Source organism: Schistocerca gregaria, chromosome 6, assembly GCF_023897955.1.
Source record: "Schistocerca gregaria isolate iqSchGreg1 chromosome 6, iqSchGreg1.2, whole genome shotgun sequence".
Taxonomy (NCBI): Eukaryota; Metazoa; Arthropoda; class Insecta; order Orthoptera; family Acrididae; genus Schistocerca; species Schistocerca gregaria.
The window spans coordinates 329,721,647-329,746,995 of record NC_064925.1 but is presented as its reverse complement, the minus strand read 5'-3'; the positions used below and the strand labels follow the sequence as shown (position 1 = coordinate 329,746,995).

Genomic DNA, 25,349 nt, shown 5'->3' with positions numbered 1-25,349 from the left:
TGAAGTATTTCTTCTGTTACCCACGATTTCTTTGCAGTTACCTTCTTTGTACCTATGTTTTCCTTCCCAGCTTCTGTTATCGCCCTTTTTAGGGATGCCCATTTCTCTTCAACTGTACTGCATACTGAGCTATTCCTTATTGCTTTATCTATAGCCTCAGAGAACTTGAATCATATCTCGTCATTCCATAGTACGTCCATATCCCTCTTCTTTGCGTATTGATTCTTCCTGACTAATGTCTTAAACTTCAGTCTACTCTTCATCACTACTGTGTTGTGATCTGAGTCTATATCTGTTCCTGGGTACACCTTACCTATCGAGTATCTGATTTTGGAATCTCTGTCTGACCATGACATAATCTAACTGAAATTTTCCTGTATCATCTGGCCTTTTCCAACTATACCTCCCCCTCTTGTGATTCCTGAACACTGTGTTCACTGTTACTAGCTGAAGTTTATTACAAAACTCAGTTAATCTTTCTTCTCTTTCATTCCTTGACCCAAGCCCATATTCTTGTGTAACCTTTTCTTCTACTCCTTTCCCCACAACTGCATTCCATTCTCCCATGACTATTAGATTTTCATCTCCCTTTACATACTGTAGTAGCCTTTCAATACCTTCATACACTTTCTCTATCTCTTTGTCTTCAGCTTGTGACGTTGGCATGTATACCTGAACTATCATTGTCGGTGTTGGTTTTCTGTCAATTCTGATAAGAATAACCAAATCATTGAACTGTTCACAGTAAAACACTCTCTGTCCTACTTTCCTATTCATAACGAATCCTACTCCTTTTATACCATTTTCTGCCACTGTTGGTATTAGCCTATACTCATCTGATCAGAAATCCTTGTCTTCTTTCCACTTCACTTCACTGACCCCTGCTATATCAAGATTTAGCCTTTGCATTTCCCTTTTCAGTTTTTCTAGTTTCCCTACCACATTCAAGATTCTGACATTTCATGCCCCAACTCACAGAATGTTATTATTTCATTGATTATTCAATCTTTTTCTCATGTTAACCTCCCCCATGGCAGTCCCCTCCCAGAGATTTGAATGGTGGGCTATTCTGGAATCCTCTGCTATAGGAGAGATCACCATGATACTTCTTTGTGAAGTCTATGATTGATATTAACATAGGTGGGACAAATTGGATAGCACCTACTAGGGAACGATTCTGCATGCATTTCTTTTCAATATAAATTAAGAGCATGTCAACCAATTCTTCATTGATAAATGATATTATACTCTTGAAAATCGTTTATGCATTACTAAAGATGTGTTGCTAAAGATTCAACTGTGTTGATGTTTCACAAGTGATACACTATAAGTGAGTTGTAGCATTCTCATGACAAACCTGTTCTACGTAGACAGCAGTTCCACTACATTTCAATTAACTCCTCTGAACGACAATACACAACTTATGGCATATTGCTTGTCTGGAACAGGTTACCATCTGGAGTAAACATCACCTACATATTGTTTTGGTGGGCCATTCAAAAGTCACAAGAACACTCTGTGATTTCTTGTTAAATTTTCAAGAGAGTTATATCACTGAATTTGTCTAATTCAAATCTACTATTATCGTGGCAAAAATAGCACAGTTACATTTCTTTAAAAAACATTTATGCCTGTACCACAGTTACTAATAGATGTGAGAACCCACTACTGTTCCTTTTATGAGCCGTGCTCACTCTTTGTCTAGATGAAAAGAGATTACAAATATCTTTAATGGGTCAAAAGTAATTTGAGATGAAAAACTTAGACACCTGATCCTGTATGCATTATCTGCTCAACAATGTAAGAGGCTCCATGAGGCTGTTGGTGGACAATACTGTTGTCTATAGGAAGGTTGCAACAATAGAAGACTAGTGAAATGCAGGAAGACTTGTAGAGATTCAAAAACTGGTACAGCAGACCCTTAACATAAACAAGTGTAGCATAGTGTGTAGAAATAGATGAAGAGACTCAATTCTGTTTGATCACAGTTGTTTCCCCTTTATCCAGCATCAGGTCGGGTTGAGACTTTAATGGTATTTCTCCATTTTCATCTGTCTTTCCACCATTCTTCTACTGTAATTGTTTTGTCCAAGCCCAGACCATTTTAACCTATTCTCAGTTTTCTCATTCATATTCTCTAGTCCAAATTTGTTCTTAACATCTTTATTTCTCACTCTGTCCCTCCTCATTTTCCTTAACATACATCTTGGAAAGCAGGTGTTGACAGATGTGAAAATTACCAAACAATCAGTTTAATAAGCCACAGCTGCAAAATACTAACATGAATTCTTTACAGACGAATGGAAAAACTAATAGAAGCCGACCTCAGGGAAGATCAGTTTGGATTCCGTAGAAATGCTGGAACATGTGAGGCAATACTGACCTTACGACTTATCTTAGAAGAAAGATTAAGGAAAGGCAAATCTACGTTTCCAGCATTTGTAGACTTAGAGAAAGCTTTTGACAATGTTGACTGGAATACTATCTTTCAAATTCTAAAGGTGGCCGTGGTAAAATACAGGGAACGAAAGACTATTTACAATTTGTACAGAAACCAGATGGCAGTTATAACAGTCGAGGGGCATGAAAGGGAAGCACTGATTGGGAAGGGAGTGAGACAGGGTTATAGCCTCTCCCCAATGTTATTCAATCTGTATAGTGAGCAAGCAGTAAAGGAAACAAAAGAAAAATTTGGAGTAGGTATTAAAATCCATGGAGAAGAAATAAAAACTTTGAGGTTCGCCGATGACATTGTAATTCTGTCAGAGCAAAGGACTTGGAAGAGCAGTTGAATGGAATAGACAGTGTCTTGAAAGGAGGATATAAGACGAACATCAACAAAAGCAAAACGAGGATAATGGAATGTAGTTGAATTAAGTCAGGTGATGCTGAGGGAATTAGATTAGGAAATGAGACACTTAAAGTAGTAAAGGAGTTTTGCTATTTGGGGAGCAAAATAACTGATGATGGTCGAAGTAGAGTAGATATGAAATGTAGACTCGCAACGGCAAGGAAAGCGTTTCTGAAGAAGAGAAATTTGTTAACACTGAGTATAGATTTAAGTGTCAGGAAGTCGTTTCTGAAAGTATTTGTATGGAGTGTAGCCATGTATGGAAGTGAAACATGGACGATAAATAGTTTGGACAAGAAGAGAATAGAAGCCTTTGAAATGTGGCACTACAGAATAATGCTGAAGATTAGATGGGTAGATCACATAACTAATGAGGAAGTATTGAATAGGATTGGGGAGAAGAGAAGTTTGTGGCACAACTTGAGCAGAAGAAGGGATCGGTTGGTAGGACATGTTCTGAGGCATCAAGGGATCACTAATTTAGTATTGGAGGGCAGCGTGGAAGGTAATAATAATAGAGGGAGACCAAGAGATGAGTACACTAAGCAGATTCAGAAGGATGTAGCTTGCAGTAGGTACTGGGAGATGAAGAAGCTTGCACAGGATAGAGTAGCATGGAGAGCTGCATCAAACCAGTCTCAGGACTGAAGACCACAAAAACAACAACAACATCTCAGAAATTTTGTTTCACTAGCTTAGATTCTACTTGCTTCTCTTCTTGTCATTGTCCAGGTCTCCAATGCATATATCAGGATGTGTGTAAAATACTCTTGTACAGTATTTCCTTACTCTTCATTGGAACCTCCAAGACTACTACTCACATACTGGTAAAATGCATTGCTCTGTTGTACCCTTTTGCTAACTTCTACTTCCATTCTTACATTCTCCATTATCACATTTCCTAGATATTTAAAGCTATCCACAATTTCAATATCCTGTCCTTTTATATTAATTTGTCCCTTGCTTTCTCTGTCTCCTCTAGTTGCCACCATAGTCGTGCTTTTCTGAACAGCGCATTTCATTCCGTATTTCTCGATTTTTTCATTTAAGATATCTCTTTGTTGTTGTACATCCTTACTGTTGGCTCCCCACACCACAATATCATCTCCCTTCCTCTATGAGCTTCTTTTGTCTCTCTCACAATTTTATCCATCACCATTACAAAGAATAATGGTAATACCACACTTCCTTGTCTCAGGCCTGTAACATTCCTAAACCACACTATTGGCAATAAATAGCTGGAAGCAGTCGCAGCCATAAAATGGAACGGAGTAACCACCTAGAGCAGCCTTAAATGGAATGGCCACAAAAACTAGTTGTAACTTGCTGAAAAAACAGATTCCAGACTAAGATTCACCGGAAGAAACTTAAGGAAAAGTTTTCAGCCATGAAAGAAAAATCTTACAAAGCACTTGTTTAACAGATTCTTGAGTATTTCTCATCAGTCACGGACTCTTACCGGTTTGGACTAATAGAAGAGATAGACAAGATCCAACAAAAAGAGGACTGTTTCATTAAATAAGCACAAGAGCCTTTTGGAGGTACTCAACATCTGTTGTTAGAGACTCTACGAGACGACATTGGGCACCATAAAGAAGTTAGCTGATGAGATTCTGAGAGTGTGTGTTTCACAAAAGCTCACCCACTATATTACTTCCTCACACATATGACCTGTGAAATGACCCACATAACAGATGAGTCCCTCTCTACCTAATGTCTAAATGTTCTGCCACTTTCTTCCCACATTCCCCAAATTGTCACTGTTTCCCCTCTGTCAAAGGAACCAACGCTTCTGAAAGCACAGTGTGATTCTTTCTATTTTTATGGTGTCTCTTGGTAGTTCTGGAATTTCACCCCCTGAAGCTAACTTCTGTTTAGTACTTCTGTCTCACTGTAATTTTACAGTTTTGTCAGGTAAATTATCATTTTGATAATTTGTAATTACCTCTGTATATTTTGCACAAATATACTAAGTATTTCACATTACTCTAGACTTGATATTTCCTATATAGAGACCTACAACTAGAATGAGAGGAATGGAGAACTCATTTATTGAAGACAGTGAAGAAATCACCAGTGAAAGCAAGTGTCTGGAGTCCAGTGCTCATTGAATCCAAGGCTTTTTATATTGCTTATCACTTCTTTTACTACTGATAATTAATTATTTACAGATATGAAAAATGCAATAGTGCACCATGGTTTATGGACTGGCTAGCTATTCAGACAAGGACATACCATCTCACAAGATGTTCAAACCAGCCTTCAGGTTGAAGAGAGTTTCACTTTTTATGCACTCTTACCTGATCAAGCTGACCCCAAAGCTAAAGTTGCTGATGCATAGTTGTATGATGTCACATAGCACAGGCTAACAAAAAGAGCAGTGGTGATACCATAAAGTTTTTGATTACTAGATCATGCACCAATGGCCTGCATAAAATCTGGAAGCTTTTGACTCTTTCCTTTGGAGTGACAGCAAGAAATATCTGATTAGTCAACTCGATGATGGCCACTTCATTGTATTTTGTAAATGCAGGCTGCGTGCTCTCATCCTTTTATTTGATTTTCCTAATCCTAGAAATCTTATTTTGTGTATTTTCACATGAATGTGGGACAAGCCACAAATACAATTTGTTTATCTGCTAATTTTAAAAAAGCAAGCAACACCTGTAGAATGAAACATATCAGCTAAATACTAATTTATAATTTGATTGAATAGATGAAAGATCTACTCACCAGGTGGCAACAGACCACACACATAGAGGAAGGTTATAGTTGCGCGATCTTTTGGAGCGAGTGGCTCCTTCTTCATGCGGAGGTCTGAGGGGGAGGAAGGAGGGGTGAGAGAAAAGGATTGGAGAGGTGCCTTCTCATCCCATCTGGCAAGTCTCCCCTGGCCCACGATTCAGGATGACTTTCTCAAAATCTGCCCCCTTTCTTAGACCTCCCCAGTCCTTTTCCTTCACCACTCTTCCTTCCCCTTCAACCCTTCTGCCTGAAGAGGGAGCCACTGGATCCAAAGACTTGCCTGATTATAACTTTCTTTTATTTTGTGTTCTGCCACTGCTTGGCGAATGGATTTTTTACCTATCCAATTATATTATTTTGTCAACAATTGATTGTTTCTACTATTATAAAAACTAACTTATAATAAGAAAATATTCATGTGATCCTTAAGGTTTTCTGGCATGGGTGATTAATAGTGTGCTTCTCAGTGTACTGCTAGTTTGTTGCTTCCATTTTATGCATGAAATGAACTAAATATGCTGTAAATTAATGGTACATAAGAAGATATTTAACTTTGTAAGTATAGTTATGGTACAATTCAAATAATTTAGGAATGACCATTCAGTGAGTAGTGTACATATTGAGTCATCAACAGACATATGAAAAAGAAGAATGAAAACCTGCTAACTTTTACAAACTAACTTTTACAAACCATTTAATGACCTAACACACACACACACACACACACACACAGACACACAGACACACACACACACACACACACACACACACACACACACACACACACTCACACACACCCGTGCAACTACGTTGTTATTCTAGACTGAACACACCCGTGCAATTACACTGTTATTTTAGACTGGCATTTATACATTATTCTATTGAATAGAAGCAGTTCTTCTGATGTAACATTCATACCTTTGCTCTGAATCCTTCTCTGTTTGACTTTAAACTTTGATGTAGCTTGTTGTACAGAAGAATTCCTATGTGCCTTACACTGCTCTGTCCTTCCATAATCATTGACTAATTATAGATGTATATTGGAATGACATGTCTGATGGTGGTTGATGTTTGTAAATTTTTGTGAATAAAACAGATTGTTTCATGAGTATAAATACAAGGCAGTGGCAGGATACTGAGCTCCAGAAATAGAAATAGATTTTCAGTGTTTTAGGAGAGAGGCACTTGTGTCATTATCTTGACTATTCTCTTTTACATAGAAAATATCTCTGTGTATAAGACACGTCAAAATGAAATGCGATGAGTGTCACATCATTTTAAATCCCAGACTAAGCTTTGTATACACAAATCGCTGTCATGAACACTTAACTATTGTACACAGAACAGCCACACTTGAAAAGAAAATTGCTAGTGTATTTAAAGTAGGAACTGTTGTGATTGCACAACTAAGTAATACATGCCATACAGATTTATTTTACTTGGCAAAGAGAAGACAAAGAATCCAACAAATTGGATGTAGTGATATGCTGAGTACACAGTGCTTTATGTTAGTGGAAAGAAGATATTTCAAGCAATGGAAACATGTAATCCTTTTATTTTATATTTATAAAAAGCTCTTAATTTGTCAAGTAAGTTATGAAGTAGTTCTGGATTACTTGCAAAAAATTCTGTACTGTTTATATTATGTATTGCTAAGCATATGATAAAAGTTGTAATATACTATAATGTGTCCCAAATATGAAGTTTTTGTTTACTAATTTATCTTTCAGAAAAGAATAGACCCTATGAAATGTCATCTTTTGATGAGAAGCAGGCTACAACACTTTTGAAGGAGAGTCCAGTAGAATTTGTTAACTACAATAAGCATCAGTTGAGTCGTGTCTATCCTTCTGGTACACGTTTTGATTCTTCCAACTTCATGCCACAAGTGTTCTGGAATGCAGGATGTCAACTAGTTGCCCTTAATTATCAAACTCTAGGTAATGTACTGCATTTTATCTTTTGTCTTACTGCATGACAATTTTTGTTGTATTGATACTATTATTATTGATTTATATGAGATACATACATTTTGTATTGCTATTGCAGTCTCAGTTGATAGACTTAAATGCATTTATGTACACATAACTGTTTGAAATGTGATAGTGATGTAATTTAATAAGAGGAGAGGGAGAGAGAGGTGTGTGTGTGTGTGTGGAGGGAGGGAGGGGGGGGCGGGAGGGGGGGGGGGGGGGAAGGCTGGTGTTCTCGGTACCTGTATCAAATCCTATCTTCATCACCCAAAACAGAATTCCTTGCCCCTCTCAACTTATGCAGTATCCTAGTTTACGCATATTACAATTCTGTAGCTGATAGATCATTCCCTTGTGGCTGACCCTGAGTCAAGCAGGACTTATCCCATACCCCTACTCACCACCTCTGCTGCAATTCAGTCACAGAATTTTCTGTCCTGTAAAAAGTGGAGCCACTGTGAAAGCAGTCACATTATATCCTTACAATGCTACAATTACTCTTGTAGTGAACTGTACTGGGATGACAACTAACTAGCTGTTTACCTGCATGTATAATCAGTGCCAAATGTGGCTAACCACAGACTCATGTATCCTATTGCTGAACATGCTACCATAACACTAATGACATCAACAGTCTTTTTGTGCCCACGCTATCTGGATCTACGCCCCACCTCTAGCTCCTCTAAGCTAGACAGGAAAGGTCTGTTCCTCCAGCATATCTTATATTTTCATAACACCTTTGTCCTAAACCTCCAATTGTCCCCTTCATCTTCTTCCCGGTCTTTTATCTTTAACCTTAACATTTCATTGTCCATTGTTTTCTACAACTCTTCACCACTACCCCAACATTGTATTATTTATGCCCCGCTACTCCCCACTTGCCCATCACCCTGTACACTCTCCACATTTCTCAGTCCTAATTTTTCTTCAGTCACTGACAGCCATCTGCCATCTCATCTTGTCTCTGCATTACCTCTTATAACATCCCAGCTCCTCCACCAAATTATAACATTTCAGCTCCTCAACACCAAATTAAAACGTTGCATTAGGAGGTGTCTGCTTCGTGCAAAAGGTCTTGAGTTCATATTGACGACAACAAGTAATTCCTCATTACAGACGTTTATTTACAAACAGAACTGACAGATTTCACAGACTCAACAACTGACTCTCAGAGCTAACCGCACTGCATATCCGAACTGGCAACTGACAACTCCTAGGTGTATTAATATCTTTCCAAACAATGATAGTCTTTGACAATGTTTTGTTTGCAATACGATAGCAATTCACGACTTAAAACTAAATTAGACATTACAGAATTTTAGTACAGATTAAAGTAAGTAAAAGGATCAATACATATGAATTCTTACAAGCATAATTTCCAAATAGATTTTATAACATTTTTCTACCAGCTTCTGGATAACCTTCACCAGATTTGTACCGATGTTTCCAGAAATATCTTGACATTTGATTCTGGATATTTTTTGAGTGATTTAGAACAACTATTTATATGTAAAATGATTTAAATCGTGTTTCAAAACGTAAATAAATCTTTTTAGCAATATTTCTTGATACAAATCGTCTTTCGAAATTAGGTTATGAAACAGTTTTCACAAGTTTTCGTATTTTTGCGATCATAATATAGAATTTCTCCATAGAAAGTTCCAGAAGTGTGCATTAAACGTTCATTTACAGACTTTCTCTTTAGCTGGTGAGTTTTTAAAAGTATCTTGTCCATATTATACGAAATAATTTAGCTCAAAACTGATAATTTATACAATTAATCAGAGCTACAGCAAACAGTGAGTCTTTCTTTTACAAAATGAAATATAATTACAAAATTGAATGAAAATAGGTTAGTAACATTAATATATATTTACATTAATTCTATTTTTGTTCTTTCTGTGTAAAATGTCCTAATATTGACACAGTACAATATTTAAACATCACCAAAGTTTCCATTTACATTTTGCATATCTGTATTGACATCCCCTAAAAGTCTACAGTATCGAATACTTCAATATGTCCCAATATGTCCTGTAATGTTACACTCTCCAATCCCATCATACTCATTATCACTCTTCTTTCATTCTCCATATCCCCCCCCCCCCCCCCCAACATCCTATTCCTATCAACCTGAACATCCACTAATTTCATTCATAAGCAGTCAGTGTCACCACAGGTAAGCTTATTTGCGCATCTGGGGGGGGTTGTGTGTTTCCTCCTCTTTGTTTTGTACTACAATGAAGTATTGATATCTAATTTTAAAGCTTAAAGTAACACATGAATATCAGTTTATGCAGGACATCCCAAACCTTTAAGATCAAAATTATACAGATAGCATAGTATCCTAATTTCTGTATTTTGAGCTAGTAAATCAGTGATGCAACATATGTGAGTCATGTGTTCAAAAACTGCTGGTCTTTCGTTACAAGCGATTGCCTGCTGCATCATTTATTGGTGGTGTTACTTTGAAAAGTAATATACAGTCATATGTAATGTACCATTGTTTGCAGCCCACGACTGGTTTCTCTAGACTGTGTTCTTCACAAATGATGCCACTTTCAACTGTGACTGTTTTCCAACTGCTGCAATAGCCCTATCTGAAATGATAAAAAGCGATGCATTGTTCTCAGATCACCAGTAATAATTGTGCATCGGCTTGTGAGCTGGAACTGTACAAAATACACAAATAGAATCTTATTTTGTGCCTCCCCATAAATAAATAAATGGGGCACATAACTTACCAATCTTTTGAGATATACCACTGTTGTTGTTGGAGACTGTACATCTTGCTTCCTGCATGATATTGCAATTTAAACAAGATTGTGTACTAATCCACTTCGATAGTTTATGAGCATCTTAACAACAGATACTCCTATCGTCAGATTGGATAAGGTAGAGGGAGTCTTTTCCTCTACCCAGTGTCATCACCAGATTTCACTCATATGGATTTTTCCTGTGGAGTTACATGAAGTCATTGGTTCATGAAATGCCTTTAGGAACTGACAATGAAGTTGTTGGTACCATCATGACTACCTCTTTCATTCTGTAACAGACAACAAGCAAATTTTTAGATGCCATTGTAATGTGTACACCGAAACTTGTACCCATCACTTTGAACAATAGATGTTAGCTTAAGTAGTTGCTATGCATTGTATTGCACATTTTCAACAGTTATTTCCTTATTACAAAATACTCATATCTTGTATCATCTGTATAATTTTGATCTTAAAAGGACGCCCTTTAAAGAATTTCTGGTCATACATTCAAAAACAGTAAATACAATGCATTATCAGTCAACAATAAAGAGTAGTTGACACTAACATTCTGCATATAGAAAAAGAAGTATATGCTACATACTTGAAAGACTGCATAATGATGTATTACAACATTGTTTACCTTTAACTTCCCCTGTTCCAGACCTTGCAATGCAACTTAACTTGGGAATTTTCGAGTACAATCACCGTTGTGGCTATCTGCTAAAGCCAGAATTTATGCGAAGGCAAGACCGGAGACTGGATCCTTTTGCAGAGTCAACAGTAGATGGCATTATAGCTGGTACAGTTTCAGTACATGTAATCTCAGCACAGTTCCTCACTGACCGTCGGGTTGGTGTCTATGTTGAAGTGGATATGTTTGGCTTGCCTGCAGATACTGTGCGAAAAAAATTTCGAACAAAAATTGTGCCTAACAATGGTATTAATCCCATATTTGACGAGGAAGCTTTCGTCTTTAAAAAGGTTTGTTATTTTTTGTTATGTTGTCTTGCTTTATTGCATGAATCCTGCTTGGTTACATCAGTAGCCAAGGCACACAAATTAAGAGTCAATACTTGAGAGCTTTGCCACTTTTCATGAAACATTAGTTTAATCAGCATGTGGTTATCAGTGTTCATGACACATACACCTTAAGGTCGTTGAATATAATATATTCAAGATTTCTGTTCAGTTTCGTATTGCATTTATAATTGATGCAAATGACTCATAAAACAATGTCTAACAGAGTAGTATGAACAAACATTCAGGAAGCAGCCCTCACACATAGAAGAAGAAAATATTTTATCTGACAGCTGTTTAGGAGCACTTTATATCTGCATTAGAATTCATTTGCTGTGGGTCTTCATGAAGTATTAATCATGGGAGTCTCACAGGAACATGAAATTTTCAAAATGCCCTCTTGAATTGATTGTGATTCTTAGTTTAACTGTTAGTGTTTTGTGTTCCATTCCATTTAAGGGAATGTTGGCATATAATTCACATAATTGCTTGTTTTAGGGTGCAACTCATGTCACTTCTTGTGTGCACATGTACCCCTCTCCATCGCCTCACTTAAACATAGCATCAATTGTTTAAGTGTTGATTATGGACTTTGGTGATCACATAACTTCTTTCTGATGTTCATCATGGACTTCACTTCCAGCACAGTGCACTTGACTGGTGCCCACTTGATATGTATTAGTGATGTGTCAGCATAGCTGTTAGACGCTAAGTTGAGCACTTTACTGGCTAGCCAGTGTTACGTGATGACCTGTTTTCCTGCTATTTAAAAAGTGTGCAAAAACTACCAGTAACTGATTTTCTGCATGGCTGCACTTCCCTAGGTGGCTTATTCAGCAATGTGTTGACCTTTATTTCAATGTAAATCATCTGTTTGTGAATGAAGCTCTCATTTCAATGTAATTTATAAATTTCTGCAATCAACACCAATGAGACAACATGAATCATTACGCAACCATTGAAGACTGTCAACAACAAAGATTTTCAGTCCATGCTTGATCCAGCATTATTGATTACTGATTTTTAGAGCCTCCACCCAGGCTCAGTGCACAAAGTTACATTTCTCTCTGAGTGAATACTCTCCTTTCTTCTTGATCTGTTAGAAGCTGTGCTTTTCCCTGTCCGATGAAGCGTGTACTTCATACATGATGGAGCTCCTACCTATTTCATTGCTAATTGCCATTGGCTTCTAAATAACAGATTTTGTGATGAATCGGTAGAAAGAGATGGATGAACCCTTGGCTTCTCTCGTATATTATAAAGAGTTACAGAAAGTAAGTTCTAGCATGGAAATAAATTCTGTCCATATCCATGTTTACATAGCATAATTAGTGTCTTCTTCTGTATACATCGGATATCAACAACTATTGTCCAATCTTTCTTCTGACAGATCTATCAAAATTTTTTGAGAAAGTAATGTATTCAAGAGTAGCCTCTCATATTAGTAAAAATAAAGTACTAACAAAATGTCAGTTTGGTTTTCAGAAAGGCTTTTCAACAGAAAATGCTATAACGCTTTCACTGATCAAATATTAAATGCTCTGAATAACCGGACATCACCCATTGGTATCTTTTGTGATCTCTAAAAGGCCTTTGATTGTGTAAATCATGGAATTCTTTTAGATAAGCTAAATCATTATGGTTTGAGGGGGGCAGTGCACAAATGGCTTAATTCATACTTAACTGGAAGAATGCAGAAATTTGAAATAAGTGATTCATGTAATGTTAAAACAACAGCTGATTCCTCAAACTGGGGGGCTATCAAGTATGGGGTCCCACAGGGTTTGGTCTTAGGTCCTTTACTGTTCTTGATATGCATTAATGACTTACCATTCCACATTGATGAAGATGCAAAGTTAGTTCTTTTTACTGATGATACAAGTATAGTAATAACATCCAAAAACCAAGAACTAAGTGATGTAATTGTAAATGATGTTTTTCACAAAATTATTAAGTGGTTCTCAGCAAACGGACTCTCTTTAAATTTTGATAAAACACAGTATATACAGTTCCGTACAGTAAATGGCACAACTCCAGTAATAAATATAGAATTTGAACAGAAGTCTGTAGCTAAGGTAGAATTTTCAAAAATTTTAGGTGTGGCCATTGATGAGAGGTTAAACTGGAAGCAACACATTGATGGTCTGCTGAAACGTCTGAGTTCAGCTACGTATGCTATTAGGGTTATTGCAAATTTTGGTGACAAGAATCTCAGTAAATTAGCTTACTATACCTACTTTCATTCACTGCTTTCGTAAGGCATCATATTCTGGGGTAATTCATCGTTGAGTAGAAAAGTATTAATTGCTCAGAATAATTGCTGGAGCCCACCCACGGTCATCCTGCAGACATCTATTTAAGTATCTAGGGATCCTCGCAGTAGCCTCACAGTATATATATTCACTTATGAAATTTGTTGGTAATAATCCTACCCAATTCAAAAGTAATAGCAGTGTGCATAGCTAGAACACCAGAAGAAAGGATAATCATCACTATGCAGGGTTAAATCTGACTTTGGCACAGAAAGGGGTAAATTATGCTGCCACAAAAGTCTTTGGTCACCTACCAAACAGCATCAAAAGCCTGACAGATAGTCAACCAACATTTAAAAATAAATTAAAAGAATTTCTAGATGGCAACTCCTTCTACTCACTGGCTGAATTTTTAGATATTAATTAAGGGAGGAGAAGGAAAAAAAATTAGCTTAAACATTAGTGTCATGCAATATTTTGTATAATGTAATATCTTGTACAGACATCTTTTATTAACCTGACACGTTCCACATCATTACGAAGTGTCGTATTCATGATCTATGGAACAAGTATTAATCTAATCTAATCTAATCTGACTTGAATGTTTGTCCTTACCATCTTGTTACACACTGTATTATATTGAGAGCATTATAAATCATACTGCTCTCGTTCGTTGCATGTAAACAACAGGAGAAACTGAAATTATGTAATCAACTGGTATAAAAGCAAGTGTTGCATTAATTTGTAATTGTAATTGTACTTTTATATATCCTGTAGATCAGACATTGTGTGCAGAGAAGCATATGATGATATAGGACAAGTCAAAAATGGAAATTAGATGATACATAGTTAAAATGATTATGACAATGATCTTATAATGATACAAATGCGCATATAATACATGTGTAATGCCAGGAAACAGAATAGTGTCTAGGTGGATATCTTGTGAAAAATTGAGAATTGCACGCTATTTCTAAATAATTCCACATTATTAAGAGAAAGAAACATATAAGCAAATAACATGGAAATTCAAAAAAAGTACCTTATACATTTAAAAATCCATTACTAAAGTAAGAGTGTAAAGGTCACACACTTCATTATTAAGGTGTTCGAGTTTACATAAAAAGTACAGAACAGGGACAGAACAAATTTTTATGTTTCAAAATATTCATCTATACTATCACAACACTTTTGCATTAAGTATTTATGGACAGCAATTTTAAATTTTGAAGTGTTTTTTTATTGTTTTAATGTTATTAGGTAGCTTATTGTACATTCTGTTTTAGTATTATGTATGCATGTTGAACATGTATATCCTGCTTTCTCCTTGTTTTATACAGATGGATGCTCTGGTTGGTCGATACAAGACATGCAATTTTCTAATAGTTTCCTAACAAATATTGCTACTTGTAAGATATATATAGACATGGTAGTGGAAAGATGTAAAGTTTCTTAAATAAGGGCTTGCATGAGCTTCTTGCGGCAACATTTCCTATGGCTCTTACAATTCTCCATTGGCATGTAAAACTTTTGTTGGCAGATGCATTTTCCCAAAAGATTATGCCATATTGCAGTAAAGATTCTGCCTGGGTGAAGTACACATTTTTTAGTGTCTCTTTCAGTGTGAAACTAGAAAGAATTTTGATAGAATAACAAATTGTATTCAGTTTATTTCTAATGTAGTTTTATGTTCGATCTGTCTTAGATCTTCTTGGATCCATATTCCAAGAAATTTTGTAGAGCTTACATTTTCAAGTTTTTTGATAAACAACTCTATGTCTGGTGTTAGTGGACATTTATTTAGCACTGTGTGTAAGTGCATTGTAACTGTTTATTTCTGTGTTTATTACTAAATTGTTTCCAGAAAACTGGTCTGTAATGTGGGTGGTACACTTTTTAATCTCATGCAGTCATTCTTCTCTGGTCTTTCCTTTTATTATCACATTTGTGTTATCTGAAAATTTTATGTAATTATGGCATGGACTGGTCGGTTCCAAATCATTGACAAAGAGTAGGAACAGAATTGGTTCTAGAATGGAGCCTTGTGGTACACTGTATTTAATGCTCTGATTTTCTGAGCAGAAGGACTTTTATCTTGTTCCCTTCTTGAATAGCAAGCTCAACTACTTCCTCTCTATTTTGGAGATATGATTTGATCCATTCATAGGCTATCCCCCCTAATACCTACAGATTCAAGTTTCTTAAGCAAGATGTAGTGATTGATGACATCAAATGCTTTAGAGAAGTCTAGAAATATAGCTGAGATATGCTCTTTGCTGTATTTTTATGTTGGATCTGTTGCTGTCTATTGCATTTGCAACACATAAATGAAATACTGATTATGGAGAAGAGTGATTTATTTAAATTGTACAGATCTCTTTATTTCATTTAGATACAGTCACAGAAAATGTTTTTGATCATGACCAATTTCAGTCATACATTGGTCAACTTGAGAATTCATACATATAACAATGCATGTCATGAAATTTCCTGGCAGATTAAAACTGTGTGCCTGACCGAGACTTGAACTCGGGACCTTTGCCTTTCGTGGGCAAGTGCTCTACCAACTGAGCTACCGAAGCATGACTCACGCCTGGTCCTCACAGCTTTACTTCTGCCAGTATCTTGTCTCCTACCTTCCAAACTTTACAGAAGCTCTCCTGCGAAACTTGCAGAACTAGCACTCCTGAAAGAAAGGCTACTGCGGAGACATGGCTTAGCCTCAGTGTAGGGGATCTTTCCAGAATGATATTTTCACTCTGCAGCAGAGTATGCGCTGATATGAAACTTCCTGGCAGATTAAAACTGGGTGCCCGACTGAGACTCTAACTTGGGGCCTTTGCCTGCTAGTAAAGCTGTGAGAACCGGGCGTGAGTCGTGCTTCGGTGCTCAGTTGGTAGAGCACTTGCCCGCGAAAGGCAAAGGTCCCGAGTTCGAGTCTCGGTCGGGCACACAGTTTTAATCTGCCAGGAAGTTTCATATCAGGGCACACTCCGCTGCAGAGTGAAAATCTCATTCTGAATGCATGTCATGATTGTAATGTACAGAAACTTCCAGTTGAAAATTATGAATTATAAGGAATAAAGGTGAAAAGGTAGAAGCACTGCATCATTGATACCCACACAAATGAAAGACACAGAGCTTGGCTTGCTTTCAGAATACACTTCCCTTTTATTGCTGTAGGAAAAACATGCACACAAACACACACATATTCACTCGCATGCACTCATCTGTCTACCTACATTGTGGTCAGTCGACTGCCAGCTCTTTACTAGCCTACAGTAAGTGTACTGAGGTGAAGTGGGTTGAGGGATGAAGAGAGGCAGAGAAGGCAGGGAGGGCATTGGGGAGGGGGGCGGTTGTCTAGTGGTTTGTGGGAGAGTGGGAATCTGTCTGTGGGCTAGATAGGGGTGCAGGTAGGCAGGCATGTGGCAGACGGCTGGGCACACTATTTTGTACACTAGGGCGTGAGATAACAGCACACAACTAGCTAATGCGGGGACAAATTGGGTGAAGGTACAGGGGCAGTGGATGATGTAGACAAACACACACACACACACACACACACAGTCAGTATTGGATGGGGATGGCTTAGGTGAGGAAGGTTACTGGAACGAAGGATGGAATGACTGAACCACGTCCCTTGTCAGGGTTTTGGTCTCTATCATCATGCCCTGAAATAAGGAAAATCCTACCCAAGATACTTCCAACTCTTCCTAAAGTGGTGTTACGCTGCCGTCCCAGCTTTCACAGCATCGTAGTCCATCCTTAAGGGACTCCCATCCCCCAGTCCCCTGCCACAGGGATCATACCCCAGCAGAAGACGCAGATGTAACACCTACCTAATCCACCCACTTAGCACTACCTACTCCAGTCTCGTCACAGGCGTATTCTACCCAAACAGAGGCTGGGCCACCTGTGAAAACAGTATTGTTATATACCAGCTCTGCTGCAGCCACTGTACAGCATATTATGTTGGTATGACAACCGACTAGCTGTCAACTAGAATGAATGCCCACTACCAAACTGCCATCTTGAACCTCCCCACCACCACCAGCTCTTCTGAGCTGCACAGATGGGAGCTATCATTACAGCACATCCTTCACTCCCATAACCTTCCTTGCGTAAACCTAAGGTAACTCACAGTCCCTCCTTGCCCCCACCTAATTGTGTGTGTGTGTATGTTACCACATCTGCTAGTTGTGTGCTGTTAACTCACTCGCTCTAACCCATGAAATCACATGTCCAGCCGTATGCCCCCTTCCCCTCTACCTGCACCCCTAGCTGGCCCTCAGACAGTTTCCCACTTTTCCATTAGCCACTAGACACTGCCCCCAACCACCTCCCTGCCTCCTGCCTCTCTCCACCCCTCATCTCACTCCACTCCACTCCACTCCACTTCACACCCCCACCTCACACCAGTACTCTCACCATGGGACAGAAAAGAGCTGGCAGTCAATCGAGCACAAGCAGGGAGACAGCCATGTGCATGTGAGTGATTGTGTGTGTGTGTGTGTGTGTGTGTGTGTGTGTGTGTGTGTGTGTGTGTGTGAGTGTGTGTGTGTTCTACAGCTAGAAAAAGGAAATGTCATGATTGCTTTATTTTCCAGATGCCTCCTATGAGATATGGATTCTGAAGATGGCCAATGTATGATTGAAACTAGTCACAATTGAAAATATATTCTATGATTGTGTCTAAAAAAGTAATAATTAGTGTATGATTGAAATAACAATTTGTAAATTTACGTTTCTCTTTGAAATTCCTTGAAGTCTTTCTACATTCAAGTAGGGCATCATGTCTAATTTCATTTATTTATACGTTTAATCTTTATAGTGACCATTGTCAATCAGTAATAACGTCATTTGCTCTACTTTCTTGGTTGTTTCCTTTTTCTGGTGTTATATTTTTCATTCTCCCCATGTCACTGTGCTCTCTCTTCTGTTTGTTTTATCCTATGCCATTGTTTTTTATGCTCTGTTATCTTTCTGCATTAAGGATCATACTTTGAAAGAAATTTCTCTTAGTTGTTCTCCAAGTTGTTCTTTGATGATGCTTTTTACCCAGTTCGTTTCTGATTTATCTGATCCGTGCTATCATGACTTCTTTTTTCCAGAACTATAGTAATATTTTTTTTGATTGCCTGCCTTCTTTCTCCTAGTAATGATTCAGCAAAGGAGAAATCATTGCTTTAATGCTACATCCTATATTCTATATTTAGCTTAGTAGTTCTTTTGTGTAAATGTTGTAAGAAATTTCTTTTCTCCAAATAGCAGAAGTGTTGAGTCACCAAAAGACACAGACAAAAAGAAAGAAAACTTGCTAACTTTGCTTTTGGAGTAATCCTTTTTTGAGCTAGAAAAAAAACACACACACACGTCTATGGCCCTGCATGGTGCCAGTTGGACCAACAGTGCGATTGCTGCATTTCGACAGGTGGACTAGGTTGAGGTTGTGGTGGGGATTGTGTTGGGTACGGTTGGTAGAGGAAGAGAGGGGCAGGTGGCGGGAAGAAGAAATTCAAAGCAGGTGTTTAGCGTCCCAGAGGGAGGCAGCCAGTTAGCCTGCTATGAATTCTGGAAGAAGGGGTGGCAAAGGTGTGGCACCCCATCCCATTTCAGACCCCAGGTCACCGTCAGCATGCGCCTCTCCCTACCAGTTTTGATATCTGTACATCGTGTGCCCAGCCATGTACCTGACACCCCTCCTCCCCACATTCCTAGCTGGCAAACTTGTGGCCTCTCTCCAAATCAATAGCCACCCAACCCCAATCCCTCCCCCTGCAACCCACTTATCTTCCCTCTACTCACCCCACCTGACATAACCTGCACCACAGCTGAAGCTGAAATGCAGCAATGGTACTGTTTGCCCAGTCTGGGGCATAGGCATTTATATCTGTGTATGTGTGTATTTTACTCTAAATCAAAAAAGCATTTCTCTAAAATCTAAGAGTTCCATTTCTCTCTTTATGAGTCTTTCAATGGCTCAACACTTCTGCTTTCCAGTGAGTGTTCTTCTTTAATCCAAAAATGTTTTGCACTTTTTTTCATTGTTTCACATTTTCCAACTCTGCTTGGTTTTTTCTGAAACCATTATTTTTCTAATTATCCATCTTTCAAATATCTCTAGTCTATCCATCTTGTGAAATAATGTTAACCACTGGCATGCATATAAACATTTAGGCCTTCCCATTCTAGTACTGTTTTTTAGTCTTGTATCTATAGAAATGTACCTTTCATCCTGCACAGTTTTAGCTAAACTGTAAGCTCTTTCCTGCCTGAGTCTATTACAGATCTTTCTTATTCATTCCATTTTATGAATTCTCCAAGATACTTAAATTTACAAACTCATTCTATTTTTCTTCTGTGTCTTTTTGAATGATTTGATGGATTACTGGTGACTATGATTTGATGGATTACTGGTGACTGGCTTGAATTACGTTTTCCCAGCTGAAATTATGTGACCACTTCTGTTTCCATTTTTACCTAAAAGATGTTTTTAACTAATTGCTTCTATGAGATTTGCTGACAGTGCTGAAAGGCCATTTGTAAATGTTGAGCATTTGACTTCTATTCCACATAATGTTATCCTTAGAATTATTGGTTTTCTTGTGTCATAGCCTGACACAAATTCATGTGGAAACCAAGATCAAAATGAAGCCTTGACTGAAAATGCTTTAGGGAGCTAACTGTGGGACCAAATGTAATATGAGCTCATAGCAGTGTCAATGAATTAAGCAAGAATCATCTTAAATGGCAACACACATTTACTCAGAATTCCAAGTACAGCTCAAGTCAAACTCATTCTTCAGTTCCACATTTTCCCAAATACCTGTCTAGACAGATACATTCTTCTGCTGAAAGATTTCTTTTCTGCTACCTTTCTGCAGTCTGGGTGGTAAAAAAGACTTCTGTAATATTTGCTAGTTATTATTTCATTCTATGTAATGTAATCTATAAAATAATTATCTGTGATCTCAGAAAACACAAGGCTTTTCTTTTTTTTTAAGTGATGTCATATTCACCACTGACTGTACTATATATTACAATATCATGAACTTAGGTAATTATCAAGTGGTTATAGGTACGATCAATATAAATGTCAAAGCTATATCTGCCAGTGACAAAACACCATTCATGTTTCACAATAAAATCCATAAAAATTCTGTGTTACAAAGTAACTAAAAATTACTCATGTGCTAAAAACACAGCATTTGTCAACATTAATAAAATGAATAATAAGGATGTGAGCATCTAGGGCTCATGTCAGCATTTACCACATACACAATTTTCTGTATAGTATAAAAGACACCACTTCATTATGAGAACAAATCACAAAACTAGTAGATAAATACAACTTTCTTAACTAATTTCAGTGATGTGTAATGAGTGTGGTTAAGACCCTTGAAAATAGATTTATGCTTACTGTGCATGCCAAAAGTAAACACCGTGCTGGTTAAAAAAAAATGAGAATCAGCTTCAAAGTATTTACATCATTTCCAAGACCTACATTTAATATTTATGCAGGTGTCTTTATTCAAAGTCTTTGATGGCATAGACAAGTATACTCTTAGGTGTTAAGCTTAAGGTAAAGGGAAAAATGAGGACTATCACACTTTATTAACAGTGGTAAAGAAACAGACACATATTTATTATCAACTAGAAAATAAGATCAAATGCTACACAGTCATGAATGTACATACAATAACATGTGGCAGCCACAAAAGTTCTCATACTAAATGGTTTTATAATTGTTATAAAATGTCATGTATTGTATTACTGAAAGAATTGGATGTACAATGTGGGGCTCATTCAGATGTTATATCACAATGAATCCACACAATGCAAATAGCCTTGACTGTGTAATTGCATTAGTTGTTTACCATGTGTGCTGTCTTTCCGCATGTGCCTTTGGGTTCCACAGCAGTGCAGGCATACCCTCATAGTGTATATATGCAGACTGAAATGACAAATGGAAATTTTTACCAAGGCTTTGCTCACTAGGTGGATGGACTAACCACTACTCCACAGAGGCTTTGCGCAACTGAATGGGTAGTGATAATCTGTGGAGTTGTGCAAAGCAACTGTGCCAAGGTGACGCAGTGGTTAGCACATATGCCTAGTGAGCATGCGAGCCATGTTTGAATTCCGGCTTTGGTACAAATTTATCATTTTATACCCACATAGGGTTTTAACTGTCATGCACGGCAATCTATGACTGCTTTAGTGCCTTGAAAATGACAGGATGTTTGCCTGATGAAAAATCAGTTATGTTGAGGACATTACTCCTCTGTTTTCCTACAAGTTTTTTTGAATGTTCCACTCATTGCTGCGAAATTTGTTTTGCATCTACTTTTGGTAACAGTCAACAAGTATGGCATCCTCTTGCACAGTGTTTCTTGATAGTTCAATCCAGATGTAGAATGTACTCTTTATTCTGATATGACTGTGGTGTCAGCTGTTTCATACATCTTTTAAGACAGTTGCTCAATGCCATGTTGAACAGTGCATGTGTGTTTCCTCCCTGTGGCTGTAGTTTTTAAACATGCTTCAGGTGAATCGTCATGAGGAGAAAAGTTACCGTGTTGAGTAGACCCACTCATTTCTTAATCATTGAAAATGAACCAGTGGGTTGCATATAAACTGTTACCAACTTTGGATTAATTTTTGAGTGTGATAAATCATCCAAAAATAAGAAATTTATGATTACTTGACATTTTAATATATTCACTGAATGAAACATGTACAACATGACTATTTTAGAAAGCTGTATATACGAAACTATGCTGAGAATAAAGTTGACACTTGACTTGCTTTATTGTACAGCAGGTGCTAACATAACAGAAACAAAATTTCATTGATATCAATACCATCTTTTTTCCAAGCTTACAAGTTTTTGTGTTCTGCTATTTTGTGGGATCTACAGTTACACATTCTGAAGCTGATACTACAGTTATTATTAAGTTCATTAAGCAGCAGTGCTAGTACTACTACTGCTAGGAATAGTAGTAGTAGTAGTAGTAGTAGTAGTAGTAGTAGTAGTAATGTTAGCTATTGACACAATTGCAACTGACTACACAATGGTTTTACTATGAGCAATGTTCATTTTGCATAAGAATCGTGAAAACAAGATAAGAGAAATAAGAGTTTGTATGGATGTGAATAGACAGTTCTTTTCCCCTCACTCTTATCCGTGATGAAACAGCAAAGATACTGACTAATAGTAGCACAAGGAACCCTCTGCGATGCACCGTATGTGTTAACAACAGGAAAAGTAATAGGAATAATAGTAATAACTACAACAACAACAAAAGTAGTAGTAGTAGCAGTAGTAGTAGCAGTAGCAGAAGTAGAAGAAGAAATGTTCAGCTCCTGCAGCTCCCTTTCCTGTTGGTGGCTTGCTGATATGGGATGCCATTTGTACATAAGGTTTTTACTCTGAACTTTGGAAACCACAGATTAATAACAACATCCTTTAAAATATCAACAGACACAGAGTGGTGACAATGATTGATCCAGCACTTGAATTTTGTTTATTTGGGAAATGAAGAATGAAAGCGTGTGAGAGGTAAACATGATACTGGTGAAGAATGTGTGATGAAACTAATGTATGCTGCACAAAGGTAGTGAAAATTGTTTCAAAGGAAAATTCAATTAATAAAATTAATAAATTGAGACTGTATTGCTGTCAGTATTTACCCAGAGGAGATGAGATTTGTAGTACTGCTGAAAAGATACATATAAACGTAAAAGTGACACACTTTCTAGCTTTCAGAACCAAAACTTCCTTCCTTGGGTAGGTAAGATGGATGATTTGGGGAAGGATAAAAAGGAAGGTCAGGTTGCTCAGATCTTAAGATGAGAGGGACCCATCTGTAGTAAGGACAAGGGTAAACAAAGATCTATTAATCCCAAAAGTGTGTACATCATCAGTACTTCACATCTCATTTCTGTAGTTAAATAATTGCCAGCCATTCTGTTTCATAATGATTGTAAAAATACACAGACTACATCCATCAGAGAAACCCATTGCATTTGAGTGCGGGAGAATCTAGACCTACATCTACATACATACCCTGCAAGCTGCCACATGATGCATGGCAGAAGATATTTTGTACCACTGCTAGTCACTATCTTTCCTGCTGCACTTACAAAGGGTGTGAGAGCAAAAGAACTGGCTATACACAACTGTACAAGCCCTTATTTCTCTTATCTTGTCTTCATGGTCTTTATGCAAAATCAATGTTGCTGGTAGCAGAATTGTTGTCTAGTCAGTTGCAAATGCCAGTTCTCTAAATTTTCTCTATAGTGTTTCACGAAAAGTTCTTTGTCTTCTCTCCAGGGCTTCTGATTTGAGTTCATGAGGCATCTCCATAATTAATTTATTTCGATTGAACCTACAGATAACAAATCAAGCAGCACACTTCTGAATTGCTTCAAGTCTTCTTTTAATCCAGCCTGAAGAGTATTCCACATACTCAAGCAAAACTCATGAATGGGTCACACAGGTTTTCTGTATACGCTCTCCTTTAAAGTTGAGCTACATTTTGTTATTATTTTCCTAATAAACTGAAGCTGACAGTGTGGTTTTGTGTACCACCTTGCTCCATTTCACACCACTTTGCAAAATTACACCTGGGTATCAAATGGACATGAAGCTGTTAAACAGTACACTAGTAATACTCTGTTTGAACATTACAGGTTTGTTTTCCCTACTCATTTGCATTAACTTACATTTTTCTATGTTTAGAACAAGCTGCCAGTCTTCACACCAAATAGAAATTCTAAGTCATCCAGTATCCTTCCACAGCCATTCAATGACAATACTTTCTTGTATAGTACAATGTCATCAGCAATCAGTCAGGGACTACTGTTCACCCAGTCTGTCTGATCGTTTATCTATATAGGGAACAAGAGCAGTCCTATTACACGGTCATCGCACACTCCTGATGATACCCTTCTCTTTGATGATCAGTCACCATCCAGGACAGTATACTGGATTTTGTTGCTTAAGAATTCTCTGAGCCACTCATGTATCCATGTGCTCAGATGTTGATTAACAGTCTGCAGTGGGACACAGTGTCAAATACTTTCCAGAAATCTGGGAATATGGAATCTTCCTGTTGCCCCTCAGCCACGGTTCATAAGATATTGTGTGAGAAAATGGAAAGCTGAATTTCACACAACTATTGCCTTCTAAATCTGTGCTGGTTCATAGACAAAAGCTTTTCTGTCTCAAGGAAATTGATTATATTCAAACTTGGAATATCTTCTTCTGTCTTCTATTGCCACACAAGACTGGTCAATGAGTGACTGAATAGAAGCCTTTGACCTGCTTAGTGATTTACACAGGACCAGAATAGTCTCAACTTTTTGCTAATATATTTTGCTGAGATATGATGGTGGAGGTTGTTGTTTGTTTCATGCATTGAATTTTTTTATAGATGCATTGATCTCTCTGTTGACACTGCCATATTCCTTTTTGAAACAAGAGTGCAACAATCTCTATAACCATAGAATTTTCTGAACCCTTTTTTTTTTTTTATTAAACCTTAGTGGTTCTTTTCCATCCTTAATCTGCTTACTCTGCACACAATCCTCCAATGCACAATTTCCAAACAGTTTAAACTTTGACCATGATTGCTCTACTCTCAACACATTGAAACTAAATGATGTCCATTCATTGTCAAATGGGAAGCTGACAACTGCTTATCTTCTTTTTTCAGCGTGCTTCTAGCCTTCTTGATGAATTTTT

At 37.5% G+C, this 25,349-nt stretch overlaps 1 protein-coding gene across 2 annotated transcripts in view; it reads left to right on the top strand.

Moving 5' to 3' along the window:
• Window positions 1-25,349, top strand: part of LOC126278954 (1-phosphatidylinositol 4,5-bisphosphate phosphodiesterase classes I and II) — a 401,310-nt gene that overhangs the window by 260,633 nt on the left and 115,328 nt on the right. For both annotated transcript variants that reach the window (XM_049979233.1, XM_049979234.1), the window contains 2 exons: window positions 7,327-7,536; window positions 10,990-11,309. In XM_049979233.1, the coding sequence (XP_049835190.1) occupies window positions 7,327-7,536; window positions 10,990-11,309 (530 nt within the window). The remainder of the gene's footprint in view (window positions 1-7,326; window positions 7,537-10,989; window positions 11,310-25,349) is intronic.